This window comes from Brachyistius frenatus, unplaced genomic scaffold (assembly GCF_029030835.1).
Source record: "Brachyistius frenatus isolate BFR_SWC_R1_liver_20210118 unplaced genomic scaffold, ASM2903083v1 Contig_218, whole genome shotgun sequence".
NCBI lineage: Eukaryota > Metazoa > Chordata > Actinopteri > Embiotocidae > Brachyistius > Brachyistius frenatus.
The window spans coordinates 375,264-396,543 of record NW_027210817.1 but is presented as its reverse complement, the minus strand read 5'-3'; the positions used below and the strand labels follow the sequence as shown (position 1 = coordinate 396,543).

General features: G+C 44.0%; 1 protein-coding gene and 1 long non-coding RNA gene across 2 annotated transcripts in view; both read left to right on the top strand.

The window, feature by feature from the left end:
• Positions 1-21,280, top strand: part of LOC138633394 (uncharacterized) — a 160,249-nt gene that overhangs the window by 109,879 nt on the left and 29,090 nt on the right. The gene's annotated exons all lie outside the window — the stretch shown is intronic.
• On the top strand, positions 10,987-20,806 carry fam98a (family with sequence similarity 98 member A). Its single transcript, XM_069719573.1, has 8 exons — positions 10,987-11,119; positions 11,740-11,888; positions 12,181-12,315; positions 16,154-16,335; positions 17,448-17,528; positions 17,627-17,743; positions 19,043-19,210; positions 19,447-20,806. Exons 1-8 carry the CDS (start codon positions 11,082-11,084, stop codon positions 20,143-20,145), a joined length of 1,569 nt encoding a protein of 522 aa, XP_069575674.1. The 5' UTR covers positions 10,987-11,081; the 3' UTR covers positions 20,146-20,806.

Genomic DNA, 21,280 nt, shown 5'->3' with positions numbered 1-21,280 from the left:
ATTTGTTATCACCTTCAACCTTTAACAGAGTGTAAAGAAAACAAGCATAAAGCTCAGAGGGGCCTCCACCTTACGCCTGCTATAAATGAGAGGCCATTTACAACAACTCACATATCATGTGATGCTGCTGCAGGTTTGTATCAATACAATTTACAGTCATGGATTATTCAGAGATTATGATCTGCATCCATGAAGGATCAACCAGCAAATAATAGCGCTGCTTTGCACAAACTTGATATCACAACTTCTCTTAAAAAAAGATTACAAAGTGACCTGAAACATCACATTTGCATAACAGTTTTAGAAATAGATAAGAACCCAATTAAGCAAATGAGATCGCAAAAATAAGCACAGCCATTTATGGATTGAGAAAAAGGATCAAATATTACATACGACTTTCAGTATTGTGCAGAAATAACTGCAACTACACATTTCTGGTAATTGTCGATCATTATTGGATGTCAGCTCTGAGGAGTTTTAACCTGTTCTTCTGTACAGAACTGTTTCCTCACATGACCGGCTCACTTCAGGTCCTTCCACAACCTTCCTGTCGGATTGAGGTCAGGACTTCCAAAACATTCCCTTTATTCTTCTTTACCTGTTGTTAGGTGAAACAATGTGTGTGTTGATGGTTGTTGTTATGCTGCATGACCCGCTTTCTCTTCAGATTCAGTTCCCCGACAGATGTCTTAACATTTTCCTGAAGAATTCCCTGCTATAATTCAGATTTCATTCTGATATTAATGGTATCATGCTGTCCTGGTGCAGTAAACCAGGTGACAACACTCCCACCACCATGTCCCACAGAGGGGATGAAATTCTTATGTTGGTTTGCAATGTTTTATTTTTTCCAAACATAAGACTTCACATTTAAATCAAAGAGTTTTATTTTGGTCTCAAGCATCAACAATACGTTTTTCCAGTTCAGATTCTGTCCGTCACCATCTTTGTTAGTTCAGAGCAGTTCAGAGCAGGAAGTGACCATATTTGGACGAGCTGGGGGAGGAGCCAGCGGTGGATCTGACCGATCTGATTGGAAACCTGACAATACTACGTCCCGCCCACCGATAGCTGTAACCTGACTGCACCACAGGCCTGTCAATCAAACAGACACGCCCCCAAAACAGGTCTTCTTGAATCTTCTTTTCTAATGAATGAGGGATTATTTTCAGATGGACCTCCAGAAAACTAAGAAGAAGGAGTGACTTTAGCTAACAACACCAAGATAACTGATGGACACATTTTATTCACTTTGGATTTGATGAGAGAAGTTGAATGGGAGTCTATGGAGCCGGAGGCTTTTTGGAGCCGACCTCTAGTGGCACTCGCTGGTATTGCAGCTGAAGACACTTCTGGATCAGAACCATTTTAGAGACCTGAAGCTACGAACTCTTTTATATCCAGTCTGTGGTTTTTACCCAGTCTGTCTGTCTGACTGTGGATTGATGGAGTCGGAGCTCTTTAGAGATAATTTTTTAACCTTTTCCAGCCTGATGAGCATCAACAACTCTTTTTCTGAGATTCTCCTCTTCTGTTGTGCCGAGATACGATTACATGATTGCACAAAAGTTTTTTATCCCTGTGATGTAAATAAAACAGAGCGGCCCCTCATCCATTATCATTCCACTGACTGAAAACATCTGACTCCAATTTCACCTCCAGATGATCTGATAGAGGTTCACACAGATACATAATATTGGATAATTTTTCTCAATAATAAATGACAGTATAATATTTCTATCTCATTTGTAGGTTGCCTTTATCTGCTCTCTACAAAAATATTAATGCAACACTCTTGTTTTCGCTCCCATTTTCAATAAGTTGGGGGATTTAAGACTTCTTCTATGAACACAAAAGGTTTATTTCTCTCAAATTGTGTTTAAAAATTTGCTAAAAATCTGTGTTAGTGAACACTTCACCTTTATCAAAATGATTCATCCACATCAAGACGCTGATTAAACAGCATAATTATTGTACCTTGGACTGGTCACAATAAAAGGTCACTCTAAAATGTGCAGTTTTATCCAAAAAAAATTGTTTTCCGTATTCAGCACAATTACACACATGGATACAGATATGCATTTTTTCTTTTAGGAGGGCAACAAAGAAGTCTGGTGTTAACACCATTTGCAGTGCAACACACCTCCTTCCCATACAGGCTGTAGATTGTTCTGGTCCGCTCCTCTTCAACGACGGTGTGAAGTCACTCTCATATTCGGCAATGTAGAGCACTGCACTTATACAGGACCTGTTTACTTTCGTGGTCTCAAATCCACCAATTCACGCACACACACACACGCACGCACACACACACACACACACACACACACACACACACACACACACACACACACACACACACACACACACACACACACACACACACACACACACCACAGTCAGCAGAGGAACTCGCCTCCCATTGTGAGGAACTTGAGGTTCAGTGTCTTTCACAAGGGGACTTCAACATGTGGAAGTGGTACAGGTGGAACAGGAAGTGGGATGGAAGCAGAGACACAAGATTTGATGTGTATACAACAGCAGCAGCGGTACAGTGTTGTGATGAACCCTTTCAACAGGTCTCTGGCCTCTGTCCTGGTTGTGTGGAGTGTGTGCACAGTGTGTTAAGGGTTGAGTGTGTGTGTGCTGCTGGGGTGAAGCAGACGGAGGTTAGGCACCGGCGAGCTGCTGTTCCATATTGTGACAGTTCAGAGGTGGCGGTGTGCTACACCCCCACTTCCCCTAATACCACCTGCTAATCCACCTGCAGGATTACTGTCCACTGTAATCACTCATTCTGCACACTGACACACCTCACCTCGCACTGCAACTCCTGAGTCATTACACACACACACACACACACACACACACACACACACACACACACACACACACACACACACACACACACACACACACACACACACACACACACACACACGTTTACCTTGCATAAGAAGTTTATTATGGTTGTAGCTTTGGGTCAGAATTTAAATGGTGTTAATCAGATTTACCATCAATGAGAAGTCTGTCAGTTATTGGCTTCCTTTCATTGATAATTATAAGAATGACTTAATTTGTACAGCAGGTGTATTTGTGCAGAAACGCAGCCTGAAGATCTTCACGAGGCACAAATAAAAGCATTACTGTACGCAAACAACAAAAGTGAAAATAAACCTGAATTCAGATGTTTTGATGTAAAACCATGAAAAAGAGAACATAACGACTGTAAAATCCAGACCAGGAATGGTTTCAGAAAAAACTTTGTGGTAACATAGGTAGGACTAACCCAAATTCAAGGTGCACTTTATTGTATGTAGAGTCACAGTCAAAAACCTTCAACCCTGCTGGGAATGTAAGTGTCTGAAGATGAAGAAGTTTTATGTTTGTATGAGTTGAAAAAACACCTCTTCAGCCCTAATTTTAGACAGATTTAAATTTTATTATATTTAATTTTAAAAGTTTCTTTTCATCTATTTGCTTTTCATTATTTACATCCTTCACGCTTCCATTCCTTTCATCATCCTTTTAATTACTTTTACATGCTTTTGTTGCTCTTACCTGTCCTACCTCATATTTTATCGTAGGTAGGTAGGTAGGTAGGTAGGTATATACTTTATTAATCCCCGAGGGGACATTTTTTCGCCACAGCAGCATACATACAGAAGCAATAATAGAAACAATTGAATAAAAATAATAATAGAATAATATAATAGAAAAGCAATAAAATAAAATAGCAGTAAAAATATAAATATAAAATATAAAATGCACAGTACATACAGTATATATACAGTACATTAAATATCTATATATATATTATATACAACAAACCATATATATATATATATATATACACAGTAAACACAGTCAACAGTGTTATTGTACTGTGATGGATTTTGACAGAGGTGAGTTATTGTAAAGTCTTATGGCAGTGGGCAGGAATGATCTCCTGTATCTGTCCTTGTGACAGCGGAGCTGGAGGAATCTTTTAGAGAAAGTGCTCCGCTGTCCCTGCAGCAGGTGGTTGAGAGGGTGGACAGGATTATCCAAGATGGGCAATAGTTTGTTCAGCGTCCTCCTCTCCACCACCTTTTCCAGACTATCTAGTTTGTAGCCGATGATGGAGCCGGCCTTCTTAACCAGCTTGTTAAGTTTGTTGGTGTCACCGGCTCCAATGCTGCTCCCCCAGCAGACCCCAGCGAAGTACAAAGCACTGGCCACAACAGACTGGTAAAACATCTCCAGCATCATGCTGCACACATTGAAGGATCGAAGTTTCCTCAAGAAAAAGAGTTGACTCATCACCTTCTTGTAGACAGCATTGATGTTGGTCTTCCATTTCAGTCTGTTGTCGATGGACACACCCAGGTACTTGTACTCCTCCACCATGTCCACCTCCTCTCCCAGAACTCTCAGCGGTTGTGGAGCCGTCGTCTTCCTCCTGAAGTCGACCACCATCTCTCTGGTCTTGGCCACGTTCAGGAGCAGGTGATTCCTTCCCGCCCACTCCACAAAGTCCTCCACTACTGCCCTGTACTCATCCTCCCATCCATCCTTTATACACCGTCCACTGACTCATCCTCCCGTCCATCCCTTATACATCCTACCACTGCAGAGTCATCAGAGAACTTCTGCAGATGGCAGGCCTCTGAGTTGTTCTGGAAGTCAGTTGTGTATAAGGTGAACAGGAAGGGAGATAGAACAGTTCCCTGAGGAGCTCCAGTACCACTGACCACCGTATCAGACAGCACACTGCCCAGACGGACAAACTGTGGTCTGTGGTGAGGTAGTCAGTGATTCAGGAGACGTGTCCACCCCCACTACCCCCACCACCACCCGCAGCTTCTCACTCAGCAGCAGTGGTTGGATGGTGTTGAATGCACTGGAGAAATCAAAGAAGGTGATTCTCACAGATTCACCGGTTCCATCCAGGTGAGACTGAGCTCGTTGCAGCAGTTAGATGATGGCGTCGTCCACTCCCACACGAGGCTGGTATGCAAATTGTAGAGGGTCCAGAGAAGATTTCACCAGCGGCCTGAGGTGGGCCAAGACCAGCCTCTCCAGCACCTTCATCACATGAGATGTGAGGGCAACTGGTCGGTAGTCGTTGAGGCCAGATGGAGTCTTCTTCTTGGGGACAGGAACCAGACAGGACGTCTTCCACAGCACCGGGACCTCCTCCTGCTTCAGGCTCAGGTTGAAGAGGTGTTGTAGGACCTCAGCCAGCTGGGCGGCGCAGGTCTTCAGGACCACGGGGCTGATGCCGTCAGGTCCTGCAGCCTTGCGCTGGTGGATTCTCTCCAGCTGTCTCCTAACCTGGCCAGTCGTCACAGAGAGGGGGGTGAGGGGTGTGTGTGTGTGTGTGTGTGTGTGTGTGTGTGGGGGGGGTGTCGAGGTGTCGATGGAGGAAGAGCCCTGTGAGATTGAGGGCTCTATGCAGTTCACCAGGGGGCGCAGAGGGGGAGGGGGGAGGCAGCAGAGGTGTTTTGGAGGTGTGAGGTGTGGAGGAGACAGATGAGGGCGGTGAACTAAATCTGTTGAAGAAACAGTTTAGTTCATTTGACCTCTTCAGGGAGCCCCCTGGTTGTTCCTCTCCAGGCTCCCCCTGGTTGTCTCTCTCGCCCCTTGAACCCAGTAATCTCCTTCATACAGGTCCACACCTCCCTCACCTTGTTCTGCTGGAGTTTGGCCTCCAGCTTCCTCCTGTAGGAGTCCTTGCACTCACTCATCTTCTCCTTCAGGTGGCGCTGCACTCTCCTGAGCTCCTCCCTGTCCCCAGACCTGAAGGCTGCTTTCTTCTTATTAAGAAGAACTTTCAGGTCACTGGTGATCCACGGCTTATTGTTGGGGAAGCATTTTACAGTCCGGGATGGTACGGTGGTGTGTTCACAGAATTTGATGTATTCTGTGATACAGTCCGTCATGCTGTTGATGTCCTCCCCATGTGGTCCAAACAGCACATTCCAGTCCGTGGACCCAAAGCAGTCCTGCAGGGCGTCTTTGGCCTCCTGTGTCCACCTCCTCACAGTCCTGGTGGTCACAGGCTGCCTCTGCACCAGGGGGACATACCTGGGAGTCAGCAGGACCAGGTTGTGGTCCGATCTACCAAGGGGGGGAAGGGCAGTAGTACTGTATGCATCCATGGCATTAGCATACAGTAAGTCCAGAGTTTTATTGTTCCTTGTGGGGCAGTTCACATACTGGTGCAAAGTTGGCAGTACTTTATCCAGACTGGTTAAAGTCTCCAGTAACTGCCAAAAATGCACCGGGATGCTGAGTCTGTAGTTTAGCCACAGTGGAGTGGATGGTGTCCACTGCTGCCTCTGCGTCGGCTGATGGAGGAATGTAAACAACGATAACAATGGCGGACGTGAACTCCCTCGGTAAATAATAAGGGCGCATCCCCACGGCTAGAAGTTCAATGTCCGGGCTACAGAAACGTTCCTTCACACACACGTGGTCGGGATTGCACCACCTCTCGTTCACATAGACTTCAATCCCTCCACCTTTCTTCTTGCCGCTCTGCACAACGTCTCTGTCCGCCCGAACAGTCCTGAAGCCGGGTACGGCCGCGCTGTGGTCCGGGAGATGTGAGTGCAGCCATGTCTCGGAATGTTTACAGGGAGGAACAGAGAAACTCAACCTTCCTTCCTTACTAACCTCAGCTGTCATCTTCACCTGAAATGTGACTGCCAGGTGGACATCGGTTATTAGATCCATCTGAACATACTAATCACAGCTCATTCTCAGTTTGTTTACATGTGTGAGGCTGTGGTAGTTTTCCTTTTAGCAATGCCTGCATGCTGATGATGTCACAGAAAATTCAACATTTTCCTTCATCCTCTAAGTCTTCCAGGTGATGAAGGTCCTCGTCATCTGTGGGCTACAGCTTCAATAACTATCAAACCTAAAGGCTTAATCTGATGCTCCTACATTTAGCTGCAAGTCAGCTTCTCACATATAAACACACTAACATTCACACATGAATCAGGAATATTTAAAACAGATCCCTATGTTTAAAAAAACACAAACAGTGGTCCATTTAATTAGAGAATATAATTACAAAACGTAAACAGTACGAGGAAGGCAAAAAGCACAGAGTAGAGCAAAGCTCCTCCAAGAGCTGGCCACCTCTAACTGCATATACTTAGAGTCTCAAAGACAGACAGGGCAAACAGCCAAAGGACAAAATGCTCCACAAGGCCCGCCCCCACAGGACAGGGAGACTCTACAACAGGGGTGGGCAAACTTTTTGGCTCAGTGGCCACATTGACTTTTTAAATTTGACAGACTGGCTGGGCCAGCACCAGATGCATACATATCAAACATAAACATAAAAAAGGCATCACAGTGTTAATACCTACATTCACTTTTAGTGGGAACAGTGTTGTTGATCACCTTCTCTGTCAGTGCATCGAAGTCTGCTGTTAGTTTGGTTGTGTTCTCAGAACAGATCTGAGGTGTTCATCACTCAACTGGGATCTGTGAGGTGCTTTGTTGGTGTTTATCACACTAAAAGTCTGTTCACACACGTACGTAGAGACAAACAACACCAGCATCTTCTGGATGTTTGGAAATTTGGCTGCTTTAATGAAGCATAAAACTCATCCAGTTTAAGAGAGTTGAACTTCTTCTTGAAGACGGTGTCACATTGGAGATCAATCGATTCCAACTGAAACTCCTGTGGCGCCGTTACGGGGTCTTGTGTGAAGGGACATGAGACCAGCTGAAGGGACATGAGACCAGCTGAAGGGACAGGACACCAGCTGAAGGGACAGGACACCAGCTGAAGGGACACGACACCAGCTGAAGGGACACGACACCAGCTGAAGGGACTGAAGGGACATGAGACCAGCTGAAGGGACACGACACCAGCTGGAGGGACACGACACCAGCTGAAGTGACTTGTCAATTTTTCCAAAATCAGAGAACCGATGGCAGAACTCTCCGTGCAGGTCGTCCAGTGATTTCCTGTATGTCTTCATGTCGAGGACGTCTTTCAGCGTAGGCAGTGTGGGGAAATGAGCAAATGACTTGTTTGACATTTGCTTTGAGAATAAAGCTAGCTTGGTTTTGAAGGCTCTGACGTTTGTGTACATTTCATGGACAAACTGGTCTTTCCCTTGTAGCTTCACGTTCAGCTCATTCATGTGTGTCAGTACGTCCTCAGCAAAAGATAAATCACAAAGACGATCTGTGTCACTCAGCTTAGGAACATCGTCAGCTTTCTCAAGTAGCTCCAAAAATGAGATAATCTCCTGTTTGAGCTCCAACACTCGTTGACATACTTTCCCCAAACTTAACCAGCAGATGTTGGAGTGGTGAAGCAAGTCCTGGTGATCAGAGTCAGTTTCTTCAAGAAACTTCATAAACTGAGGATGGTGAAGTCTCCTCGCTCCAATAAAGTTAATCACTTCTACAACCGGCTTCACTACGTGGTCGAGCTGCAGTGGATTTACACAGTGTAAGAAAATGACCTCCTGCTCAGGGTTGTCCTCTTTCACCCTCTCCTGGATTCTTTTGAGCAACCCGATGTTTTTTCCAGTCAGATTTGCCGATCCGGCTGTGGTAACGTTGGCGAGCGTACTCCAAGGTAGCTGGAGCCTCTCGATGACCCCCGACACGCCGTCATATGAGTCCTCTCCCCACGGTGTCCCTTCAGGGATTCCACGGCCAAAAACTCCTCCGTTATCTCAAACTTGTCATTAATCCCTCTGATAAAAATTAAAAGCTGAGCGGTGTCTTTTTTTGTCATTACTTTCGTCCAGTGCCAAGAAATATCATATAAATGACTCCGCTTTTTTGTTTAGCCTGCTAGCCAAGTCTTCGTCAATCATCTCAACACGGCGAGTCACCGTCCTGCGTGATGAGCTCATGTTTTCTAATTTGTTCTTCTCTCAGGACACTCTACCAGCACTCTTTGAGAAACTCCCCTTCGGAGAAAGGCTTTCTGGTCTTTGCTAATTTGAATGCCAGCAAATAACTTGGCTTCGTGCTTGATTCTTGGATGGCAGTTTGTCATATAAAGGTGTTTTGCTGATCCTGAAAACTACCCGCCGACCTCCGAGTGGTCGCCGTCCGTTCCCGCGTTGACTGGTTGTTAGCGCAATGAGCATGCTTGGTGGAAAAGTGACGGCTGATGTTGTATTCCTTTAAAATCTTAACAGTTTCTTGGTAAATCAGACACACAGCCTTCGAACGGACTTCAGTGGAAAAGGATTTAGTCGTCCGTTCCTTATTAAACACTCGGCGCTCGCTGTCGACTTTTCTTTTCTTTGGCCCGTTCATTGTTGCAGATGTGTTCAGAGCAGCAGCAGAGTGACAGCAGAGAGCAGCTCGGCCTAGTGCACCACCTGGGGGACCGCCAGGTATTACAGGACAAGGTCAAATGAATGCAGTCATAATTATGATATGATTTGATTTGGGCAATTCTGTACCAATCTTCGGGGGGGCCGGATTAAAAAGACCAACGGGCCGGATGTGGCCCGCGGGCCGTAGTTTGCCCACCCCTGCTCTACAAAAGGAGCAGATGCAGAAGCAACCCCTGTCCTCAAATTTGATCTGCTGAAAAAAGGCAAGATGACCTGCCCAGCAAGCAAAAAACACTCAGAGACCACGAGGGGACCACTTTTATTTTATTTTTTTCGTTCCCACGCCTGATGAAGACTAAAATAAGTCGAAACGTCGCGAGAGGCACAAGAATTGAAGACAAATTGTTCATTTTTTTTTATAAGACAAAACCACTTTCATTTTTTTTTTTTCGGGATCTGTACCCACCTACCCCCCCCCAAAAAAATACAAAATATATATACTTACCATGAACAGGGACTAATAAGCCCAAATGGGATCCTTGTCGGTCACCGTGGAGGACGAGATGGTACCCCGGTGACATGGACAGGAATACCCTAATTGGAAGCATGGGATACGAGGGAGAGGGGTTGGGGTGGGAGACCTGCCTGGGATGGACCGTGCACTCCCTCTCGCCCGTTTATTCGGACGGGAGGATCAGTTCCCCTACCCAACCCGAACACTCTTCGTTTGTTTCTATGGCAAGCCAGAAGTTCAACCATTTTCCCCCAAAACGGGGCGTGTATGTTTCCGAAAGTCAAAGTTCCCGTATACAGTATACAGTGAACCCTCGTTTTTCGCGGGGGTTACGTTCCAAATAGAAACCGTGATAGGCGAAATCCGTGAAGTAGTAACCTTTTTTTTTTTTTTACAATTATTATACAATGAAATACTCCATAATACATTGAAACCAAAGAACAAAACCTTTTTACAGGCCCAAGCATTTGTTTAACAAATAAAAGTACTGTATAAATGTTTTTTTTTTTTTACAAATAACTACTGTACTGTAAAATAATAATTTGAATCATCAATATGAACTGAAGGCTTCAAATTGCTGAGATCGGCACCGCCCCACTGCGACCCGAGTCACTGGATTAGAACGGGAGAAAATGAAAAATGATTATGAAAAAAAATACAAAGTACAGTCGGACAAATAGTGACTCACGTGTATTTCACTGCTCTTCTGACTGAGCCGCTGCATCCTGACTCCGCTCTGGAGCGGTTTTTTCTTCTAAAGCCCGCGGTGCAGGTGTGGTTTTTCGAGAGAAGAACAAGTGCAAGTGCCTTTGTCGGTGCAGAACGTTTTGTCGACATTATGGGTTTTAGAGAAACTTGAAATTGCAAGAGAATTTGCAAACTTAAATTTGGCAAGCTGTTTTACGTACGTGTACATATTAAACCGCAACGTTATTGACAAACAGGTAGAGAAGAAGCGGAGAGACTGTTTAGCCAATCAGAATGCAGAACACAATGCACGATGCAAATCCGTGAAGCAGCGAGACCGTGAAAGGTGAACCGCGTTATAGCGAGGGTTCACTGTACTGGCCTAATCTAGCACCACTGCTTTCGCACTCCGGTCCAGCAGGTGGCGGTAAAGCGCCGTGTGAGCAGGTTTGACAGCAACTAAAGTGTCCAAAGAAGAAGTGGAGGAATTTAACCGTCAGCTGAGCTGGCTGATGTGAAAATCTCTTATCATAGTACGTGATTTGAGAGCTTCACTACAGACTACTGGGATGGAGAATGACATTCTGGTCTCTCTTGAAGATTTAGGGTGAGTTAAAGAACGTAACAAGTCCGCCTCTGTATGAACTGGCGCTCCACTAAACCAGCCCGGTGCCGTCGTTCCTATTTTAGCTAGCGCCTTGTAACATAGCTTATTTTAGCTAAACGGCTAACTTACTGTCGTAAATAACGTCGCTCTGATGGTGATTTTTTTTCAGTGCTCCTATTGATTTACACACCGGTGTCAGGAGACCTACAGGTTGATTGTACATGTGTGTATAGCGCCAGACATGTTGCATGTCAGCACCACGTTCCTCCCTGTTAACCACGTACACACCTGCTCTCTTAAGTTCTGGTTCTGGAACTGAAAAATGGTTCAAGGTTAGTTACATGTAAGCCGAAGTATCTGCTAGCATCCCGAGATCCCGAGCCAGTCCACCTGCAGTATGTGTGTTTGGCAATAAGCAAGGATTCCTTAAATAACCCGATTTTAAAATGGGCTTTGGCTTGGCTGGCATGTGCGGTTGGTACTTGGCCAAAAGGCTTTAGATGTTCTTCTGGAACCGAACTCCAATATTACGGATCGTCACTGCCACGCTGTGCTGATAAGAGAGAAGAGTTGTGGTTTGAAATTGAGGTTTTTATATATGTGTATATGTGTGTGTGTAGGTACCAGGGCCCTCTGTTGGAGGAGGGATCTCTGGATTCGGCTGCTAGCGGAGGAGCAGCTTCTCCTGAGTTTACGAAGCTCTGTGCTTGGATCGTCTCAGAGATTCGACTCTACTGCAGACTGGAGGAAAATGTTCATGCCACTAACTGTAAGTTCTCTTTCATCTCAATGAACTAGAGTGGATCCTGATGCAGGGTTAGGATAACTTGTATAAAAGGAATACTTGCACATCCAATAGTTCTATGTTATTATTTCATTTTCTTGCAGGTTGAAGGTTGGCAAAGAAATGCTATACTTATAACATGTGCTATGGTTTAGGTTGAACAATCAGCTCTTAAATCAAAGTAAAAGGATTCAAATCTACATTTGGGCATTTTTAATAACTGTAAGCTCTAAATGACATCATGTGTTGAGTGTTCCTGTGCTGCTGCCTGTCCCAGGTCCGAGTGAGGCGGAGAGCTTCCAGCTGGAGATGAGCGGCCTGCTGTCGGAGCTTGCCTGTCCATACTCCGTCCTCACCAGCGGAGATGTCACCCAGAGGCTCCTCAACAGGACCGACTGTCTGCTGCTCATCAGTATGAAAACAGCACTCTGTAACAACATCTCTGTTGTCAGACAGTCAGACTAATCTTTTATGCTGCATTAACGTATCAGCTAACGAGATCTGTCTTCAGATAACTTATCAGGACAAGAGAAAACCCACGTTAATGCAGGGATTAGGTCAGGCCACAGACTGGATATAAAACCACAGACTGGATATAAAACCACAGACTGGATATAAAACCACAGACTGGATATAAAAGAGTTCGTAGCTTCCGGGTCTGTAAAATGGTTCTGATCCCGAAGTGTCTTCAGCTGCAATACCAGCGAGTGCCACTAGAGGTCGGCTCCAAAAAGCCTCCGGCTCCATAGACTCCCATTCAACTTCTCTCATCAAATCCAAAGTGAATAAAATATGTCCATCAGTTCTCTCGGTGGTGTTAGCTAAAGTCACTCCTTCTTATTAGTTTTCTGGAGGTCCATCTGAAAATAATCACTCATTCATTTGAAAAGAAGATTCAAGAAGACATGTTTTTGGGGACGTGTCTGTTTGATTGACAAGCCTGTGGTGCAGTCAGGTTACAGCTATCAGTGGGCGGGACGTAATGTCGGCAGGTTTCCAATCAGATCTGACCTAACTGATGGCTGATGATCGATAACATCACTGATGGTTGGATCAAATAGACAACCTTTGGAGGTGGTTTAGCTTTCATTATTGAGAGTCCTTGTTCTTGATTGACAGTAGTTAAGGAAGAGAGTGTAGGCTCTGCACTGCAGTGGATAATGTGTAAGTAGGCAGGGCTTCCTCAACTGTGTCAGAAATTACAAACAATATCAACTTAAAAAAAATGGATAAAACTAAACCCAGAGTAGACTTCGGTGAAACCAGCATCAGGTAGACAGTCTGTGTGTTCAGTAAACAGCTTCTCTACAGCCACCAGTTCAATTTGCAGTAAATCCCTCCTACTTCATGTACAGTTCAGCTGTCAATCACACAGGAGATATTGTTATTGTTTATTTAAAGGATGACAGTTAAGTAGGTGATCCATCAACGTGGCCCAGGACACATGTACGTTCTCGCTGCTGGAAGAATGAGGCCGTATGCGTCCCAGAACACCCACTGATGGGTCTGAGCACCTTGGATCTGAAGCAGACCCGGGTGCGTTCACAGCTGGCCGCGTGTGATCGGATCACCCAGGAGGGATGTGTATGTTGGGTGTGAACAGGGCCTCGGATCAGATGTCAGCAAGTACCCTCAAGATAAAGGCTATGAATGCACAGACCAATCAGATCACGTTAACACCAGGGGGAAATGGGGATATTGTAAGGTGCTGTGCCGGTAGCGACCACCAGGAGGCGGTACAAGCAGATCAGGTGTTTTAAGTTGTTTCAGTAACTACATGTTCTTCTTAGAATAATATTGTTCCATCGTAATATCTGCAACAAAGGTTAGAGGGGAGAGATGTGTGATCTCACACAGATTGTGTTCCAGGTGTTCAGGGGCTCTCAGGTCCGACACCTGTGGCAGATATTTCTTTTGTATTGCATGTGTTTTGTGTCGGTGTCAGTTTTAGCTGTTGGGTTGGAGTAGGTTGGGTCGCTTTCTCAATGATGTGCTGGATTTGGAAAGAAAGAAATCATTATTGTAGCATGTGAAACACCCTGGTTTGGTACTTTTACTCTGCCACTACCAAACTTAAAACTGCTGCATCGTTTTTTTCAGAGTTTAGTTGATTTTCTATGCCAGATGTGACATTAGTGAATGTTGTGGAACTTCTGTCTTTTTTCTTTTTTTTTAACTCACTGTTTATTTAGTTTTCAACAACATAACAACATGCATTTCCAGGCAGTTACTTTCTTTGTCCATTTTTCAACTGTATATAGTCTTGGTACACATGATATTCAGGTACAGTGTACAACACATAGAGAGAACAACAAACATTTAAATGGTGCTCACTCCAAGAGAAAAAAGAAGGGGAAATAAGAATAAATAATTGATTACATACATAAATAAAAATAAAACAAGGGATGAAAAAGTAATAATTGTCCACTCCTGAATTTAGTATCGTAGGTGCTATATATGATTTTCAGAGAGGATAGTGTATAATGTGTGTGTATAGAGAGAGTTAACAGATAATAGTTCAGCCCGAGGGCCGAGCAACATACAGTGGTAACCCTCATTGTATTAATAATGCTGCGATAGGACCCCATCGTTTAGTAAAGATAGACTTTTGGAGCCTTAATGAATATGTGATTCGCTCCATTTGATAGATGTCCCATAATTTTTGGATCCATATATTGTATGTGGAGGGGATTCGATCCGGTTTTAACCATCTGATAGTTATAAGTTCTCTGTCTTAAAGTTGGTTGACCTCAGTGTTGCTTTTTTCACAATGACATTTTGCTCTGTGAAAAAATAAATATATATATTATACCTTTTAGACTGGCAAGCTGGTAATAGTTTAATCCTCGTTTTTTAGCCCATGAGTAAAAACAAGTGTTTAAATGCTGAACGATGATGCACCACCTTCACATGGGAAAACAGACATTTCCCACTTAATTCTGTCAGCTAACTCCACTTTAAACTGTTGAATGTCCCACACAACATTCAGAGCTGCTGTGACTTGTTTCACGTCTGCAGTTGTTTTCGGTCTTCTCTCGATCAGCCGTGTTTCTAAGAGTCAAGAAGAGCATCGTGTAGAGACGGTTAAATGCTTAACTTCTCCCCATAAACTCTTTACTCATGCAGATATTCTGAATGGTTAAACACGGGTGTAGCTCATGACATGACAGCAAAGTGTGTTAGTCCAACGGCTGTTGCACTGTGCATGCTGACTTACTCGGCACACACAAAGATAGCCGGACTCTACATGTGTGCAATTTGAACTGGCCAGAACCTGCTGAGCAGCTCTGATACAGCTGCTCCCACTGAATGGAAACACTAAATCCTCAGTACATTTTGTCCTCCGTCAGTCCCAGCGAAGTTCATCCAGACATGATTACTACGTCCTAAATGTGGGGGGAAAAGCAAGAAAGACAGGCTGCGTTACTTTATGAAACTGCTATTTATGGAAAGTAAGAAGAACAAAATGAACTGCATGAGTGGAAGACGCAGAAGATCGGATCCGTCTGTTTTACAGAAACGTTCAGGTTTATATCACAGGAAGCTCAGTTTTATGAAGGAAATGTTGTGTCTTTATTATGTAAGCAAAAAAAAAACATTTTGAAAGAAAATTTCTCAAACTGCAACTCAAAATAAAGTTTGGCTCTAACAATTTTGTTAGTTTTAGTCAGATTGAAAAGGTTTTTTTTTATTTAAAAGCAAAGGTTTTAATTCAGTGACCAAAACTGTAAAAGCAAATTTGTTTGCAATGCAAATAATTATATTCTGTTTCTATATTTTTGCTTACAAACTTGATTTTTAATTGCAGTTTGAGAAATTTGCTTTCAAAACATTTTAGTTTTTTTTCCCTTGCATAATAAAGACACAAAAACATCTTCATAAGTTTTAGCCATAAAATATTCTACTACATTACAACAAGCTGACTTTGGATTTCAACAGGAGTCTTGAGGGACAGACAGATCCATCTGATAGGCCGGGAGCAGGATCATTGATCTTTCAGGGGATTAGTAATCAGACTGCACATCAACCAACAACTGATTTGGCAGAAATGTGGCTCAAGATCAGTTGGTGGCGATTCAGTCTGAGCTCCATACGATATCCTCCCTGCTGAAATAAAAGACATCATCAGTGTTATTAGTCACATCTGTGTGCCACAAGAAAACTGCTTTTTTTTGGTAATTATTTCTGTCATCATGTTTCATTATGTAACAGCAGTAAGATTCAAACCTATTTCCATTTCTCTAATGCAGCCTTTCTGGTGTCAGAGTTGGAGGCGTCGAGGATGATCCTGGTCAACAAGCCCCAGAAGAAAGCTGAGGAGTCCGGCAGCCCCGTGTTCCAGGAGCTGAAGGGCATCTGCGTGGCTCTGGGCATGTCCAAGCCTCCCGCCAACATCACCATGTTTCAGTTCTTCAGTGGCATTGAGAAGAAGGTGAGTTGGGCCGGTGTCACAGGAAGGATGTATGCACTCACAACATAAACGGCATCTAGTCAGGTTTTAGCCTGTATTTCAAGCGAGCTGTGGAACTACTATACTACACAGTAATAGGACATTATATAATATAAGCTGCCGTTAACCATTAGAACCCGATGAATGCAAAGTGTCTTCAAATTCACACACATCCTATGAAACTGCACCACGGCAGCTTTTCTAAAGTGTCTGTTCCTTCTCTGTGACGAAGCGCTGCAGAGAAAATCAGCTTCAGAGTTGCAGCAAGTTTAATCATCGTTCCACTCATGAAGTTCTGCCTCCATCTACTCTGAACTGAAGAAATCCAGAAGTCCTGATCTCTGAATATCAAAATAACCAGCAGAAACGAGCCTCTGATGATACCACTCGTTTCTCTGGAGCACAAAGAGTTTTCACATTATCCCGTTTTAAAATCACAGCTGACCTCTGTACAGTCTCCAACGTAGAGCTGACATTACCTCCCGCTTTGTAATAATAATAATGATGATAATAATAATAATAACAACATATTAGTGGGCCTACACTACAGCTGAGTTATCAGCACATATCATGTCCTGAGTGTGAGTCCCTGTTTGGGTCCCTGGACACCCGAAGTCATTCATGACATTTATTTTCCTTCCATGTTTTCAAACTGCTGAGTCATGCAGTGTCCCACAAACATGATTCAGATATTAACAAATTCTAGACAATCTCCTCCACACAACTATAAAAAGATATCTCTACTGACAGTATTTTATGGTGAGATACATGTAAAAACATAACAATTTTATAAGACAAAACATATAAAGGCTAATATAAAGAAACCTCTAATTATTATCAAATTGAATGATGAAAGATTTGGATAGCCTGCACTGTCTTGATAAAACCAAGATATACCATGAATGGTTAGCTGCAACAATAGTAAAGGTATGATCTTAAAAGTGAAGGTAGTAAAATCACCCTGAAAATAGTCTACAGGGTTCAAAGGGTTAAATGCTGCAAACACATATCTTGTATCTGCTGTCAAGTATAACCTGATTTTAGAAGTGTCCATCCGTGCATTTATATCTGCATGCTCTCTTTATTGGTCTCAGCTGAAAGAAGCCCTCAGTCGAGTCCCACCACATCATGTCGGAGAGCCTCTGCTGAAGAAGCCCCTCGGACCCGTGCACTTGGTAAACACTGTCAAACCACTACCGTTCAGTCAGGGAACTCCGCAGGCAGCAATAACCCTCTTTTCTTCTCTTTTCCGTGTTTTTTTCCTCTCTGCCAGGAAAAAATTGAAGCTATAAACCAAGCCCTAGTAAATGAGTATGAAGTGAGAAGGAAGATGTTGTTGAAGCGTCTGGATGTGACGGTGCAGTCCTTCGGGTGGTCCGATAGAGCAAAGGTACGTGGCAACTTAAATCTGATGAAGCACAACTTAAGCCTTTCAAACAGGAAGATGATGTGTTTAGTCTCTTTAACCTCGGAGTTTATCAACCATCGAGTTCAATGGAGAAGTGAAAAAGGCCGAACGTACACACTGAAAATTATCCGGTGTGGAGTTACTTCCTGTCATTGTGTTCACACACACTGAAGCCATGTTGAATGTTTCACCATCTCCAGCTGGTTGGATAATTCCGCACTCTGTCATGTTACATGTTTCATGCATGTTGCACAGATGATCACCGTGTTGTGGAGAACACAGCTGCATCCTCTCTAGATTAATAGTATCAGAAACAAGACACTTTGATTCAAGTAAACAGCTTGCTGTTGTTGGATTGATTGGTGATTGTTCCATTTTCCATAAGAAATCAATTATTCGCATAGTCTATAATATCAAAGACTGAAAAATGTGACATCTGACACATGCTGTGTTCCAGAGAACGTACTTCCTCTAGTACCCGAACAAATAGTTCTCTTCCATGTTCGGACTCTTACTATGTCTTCATCTCGACAGTCATGTTGTTTCAGATCACACTGCTCACACACTGCACTCCACAAACACACTGATTCTTCTGTCCAGCAGCAGCAGTGGAAAAGAAACACTTTGTGTTCAGGAACAGCTGCAGCTTCCTCACACGCTTTTAATCTGAAAATCCTTTACGTCGGTGGCCCCGCCCCTTCCACTACGGAGCCAAGATGGCAACCGTTTAGGGGGGAAAGCGTCCAGAGTTTCAAACTTGTCTTTTTCTGCAGCGTTCTGAGTGCTTCATCCTGGAACTGGTAGTGTTCTGATGTTAGTGTTAGTACACAAGTAGAACATCTGGAACACAAGTAGAACATCTGGAACACAAGAACAACATCTGGAACACAAGTAGAACATCTGGAACACAGGTAGAACATCTGGAACACAGGTGGAACATCTGGAACACAAGTAGAACATCTGGAACACAACACTGGTCTAAGATATTTGGTTTATTGTAAAGTGAGGGAACAACTTTAATTAATCGATTCATAAAATAGTTGCTGATGCGTTTGAGTTGCTGAATCAGCTGATTGTTGCAGCTGTGGTTTGATGACCGTCTGAGTTCTATAGAGACACTGATGATTCTCCTCTCACCATCTCAAAGCGATTCTTGTTCAAAAACCTGCTAAAAACCAAACACGGTGAAAACACATTTCAGATTTTATTGTTGTGTTCTTCCTATTTTCTCTTCATATGTGACTCGTATGCTTCGCGTGTTGTTGTCCTGTGTTCCTGCAGACGCATGCTGAGAAGTTAGCGAAGGTCTACCAGCCGCTGCGTTCAGCCCTCGGCGCCAAAAGTAAAATCTCTGCCGCCCACCTTCTTGCTGCTCGACAGGACTTCTCCAAAATCCTCCGCACAAGCAGTGGCAAGATAAGAGAGAAAACGGCATGTGCCATTAATAAGGTGGGTTCATCAGTGTCGTCACACCTTCTTCTTTCATATGTTCTTTATAGTCTGGATTCATCTGGTTTCATGAATGTTTGGAGTGTTGTTGAAGTGCATGTTTTATTTAATATGAATAAATATTGTAGTTTATGGAGCCTCCAGTGTTCATACAGACGGGGAAAAGTAACATCAAAGCTGAGATCGGACTTGGCTCACAGGCTTCACTGTTTTATTTCAACACGTCTCCTCCTCAGGTTCTGATGGGCCGCGTGCCGGACCGGGGGGGCCGGCCCTGTGAGATCGAGCCGCCGCCCCCCGAGATGCCCTCCTGGCAGAAGCGTCAGGATGCTCCCCAAGGCGGAGGACACTATGGGGGGGGTGGGCATGGAGGTGGCGGCGGCAGGGGGGGCTACGATCACTACTCCCAAGGTGGGCGCGGAGGCTACGAGAGAGGAGGAGGCGGAGGAGGAGGACATGGAGACAGGGGAGGTAGGGGAGGAGGTGGAGGCGGCAGAGGGGGGAAGGTGCAGGGAGGCTGGGGAGATGGGGTGGGGGCAGGGGGAGGAGGGAGAGGTGGCTACAACCAGAGCCACCATCAGGATGCAGGAGGTCATCAGGGAGGAGGAGGGAGAGGAGGTTACGGAGGAGGAGGAGGAAACAACCTCGGAGGCTTCCAGGACCCGGGATACCATGGAGGAGGAGGAGGAGGTGGTGGTGGAGGTGGTTACCATGGCAATTATCACCAAGACGGAGGCTGGCATCAGGAGAGAGGCGGGGGACGAGGAGGTCGGGGGGGTAGAGGCAGAGGAGGCAGAGGAGGAGGAGGAGGTGGCTGGGGAGGGAGAGGGGGACAGAGTTTTAACCAAGGAGGACAGTTTGAACAGTTCTTCCAACATGGCGGTCAGAACTACAACCAAGCTGGCTTCAACCAGGGCCGACACTACACCAGTTGAAGACGCAGCACGGCATCACAGCAGAGTCCACCTGAACGCGTCACTCCTCCTTCTCCTCCTCCTCAGGCTGCAGTGTGGTTGGAAGTTGACTGAAGTGTTAAAAGAGGAGTATACACTCTACCGACTGTTCTGCAGTAATTATCATACACAGACCGGTTCTGCTGGAGTTCTGCTTCATCCCGCTGTGTTTTCTTTGCTTCATTATTACGACTCTTCATGCCAACAGCTCTGCTGGTTAGCAGTCGATTAGCTGACTGCCAGCTAGCAGGTTAGCTGGACTCTGCTGTTTTGACCTCTTATTGATGCCTAATTAGCCTTATATTGGATATCGGTTTTGAAAACAGGAAAAAGTTCCTTAAAATTTCAGTGTTGGTGCACCTACTGTGTATCTGACATTAGAAATGCACATCATTATCACGTGTCGGGTTCTTGAAATTCTTACAGCGTCATTGAATTTGATGATTACTTGAATACAGGTTATTTTTTTCCAGTCCTCATTTTGTTTCGGTAGATTTGACTGGGATCTCCTTTGTTATCTATTTAAAAGATGTCATCTTGTACTGCTCATGGAAGATTGTATGCATACAGATATGGATGTTGGAAAGTTTGCATGGATGTGTGAATGAGCAATAAAAGCTGAAACGAGAATATTATCACTTTCCATTCAGTCGTCTGATTAAATCAGGAACTGTCAAATTCTCCAAGTGGCCAGACAGCTCATTTCAGTTTGTATTGTACAAAAGACGGATATCTGCATATTCATGAAAAAAGCAAGCAAATCCACAGCTGACAATAATTGACAACCAATGTACAGCTATATATATATATATATATATATATATATATATATATATGATAAATACACAGTAAATAGTGGTAGCAGCCAGTCAACAGTGTTTGCTACATTAACTAAAAGACAAACCGGTATTGAATGACACAAACATGAACTGTTCATTCATAACTTAAAGCAAAACATAAGCATTTATTTTCTAGCTTTAGTGGTTTAGTACTAAACTAATAGTCTTGACCAAAGATGTTTTAATTCATATCTTTTGTAGTGTATTAAATACAAAATAATAATGAGCTCTAGCATATGAAAGTGATGGTTTGAAACATTTAAAGTCACTTAAAGCGT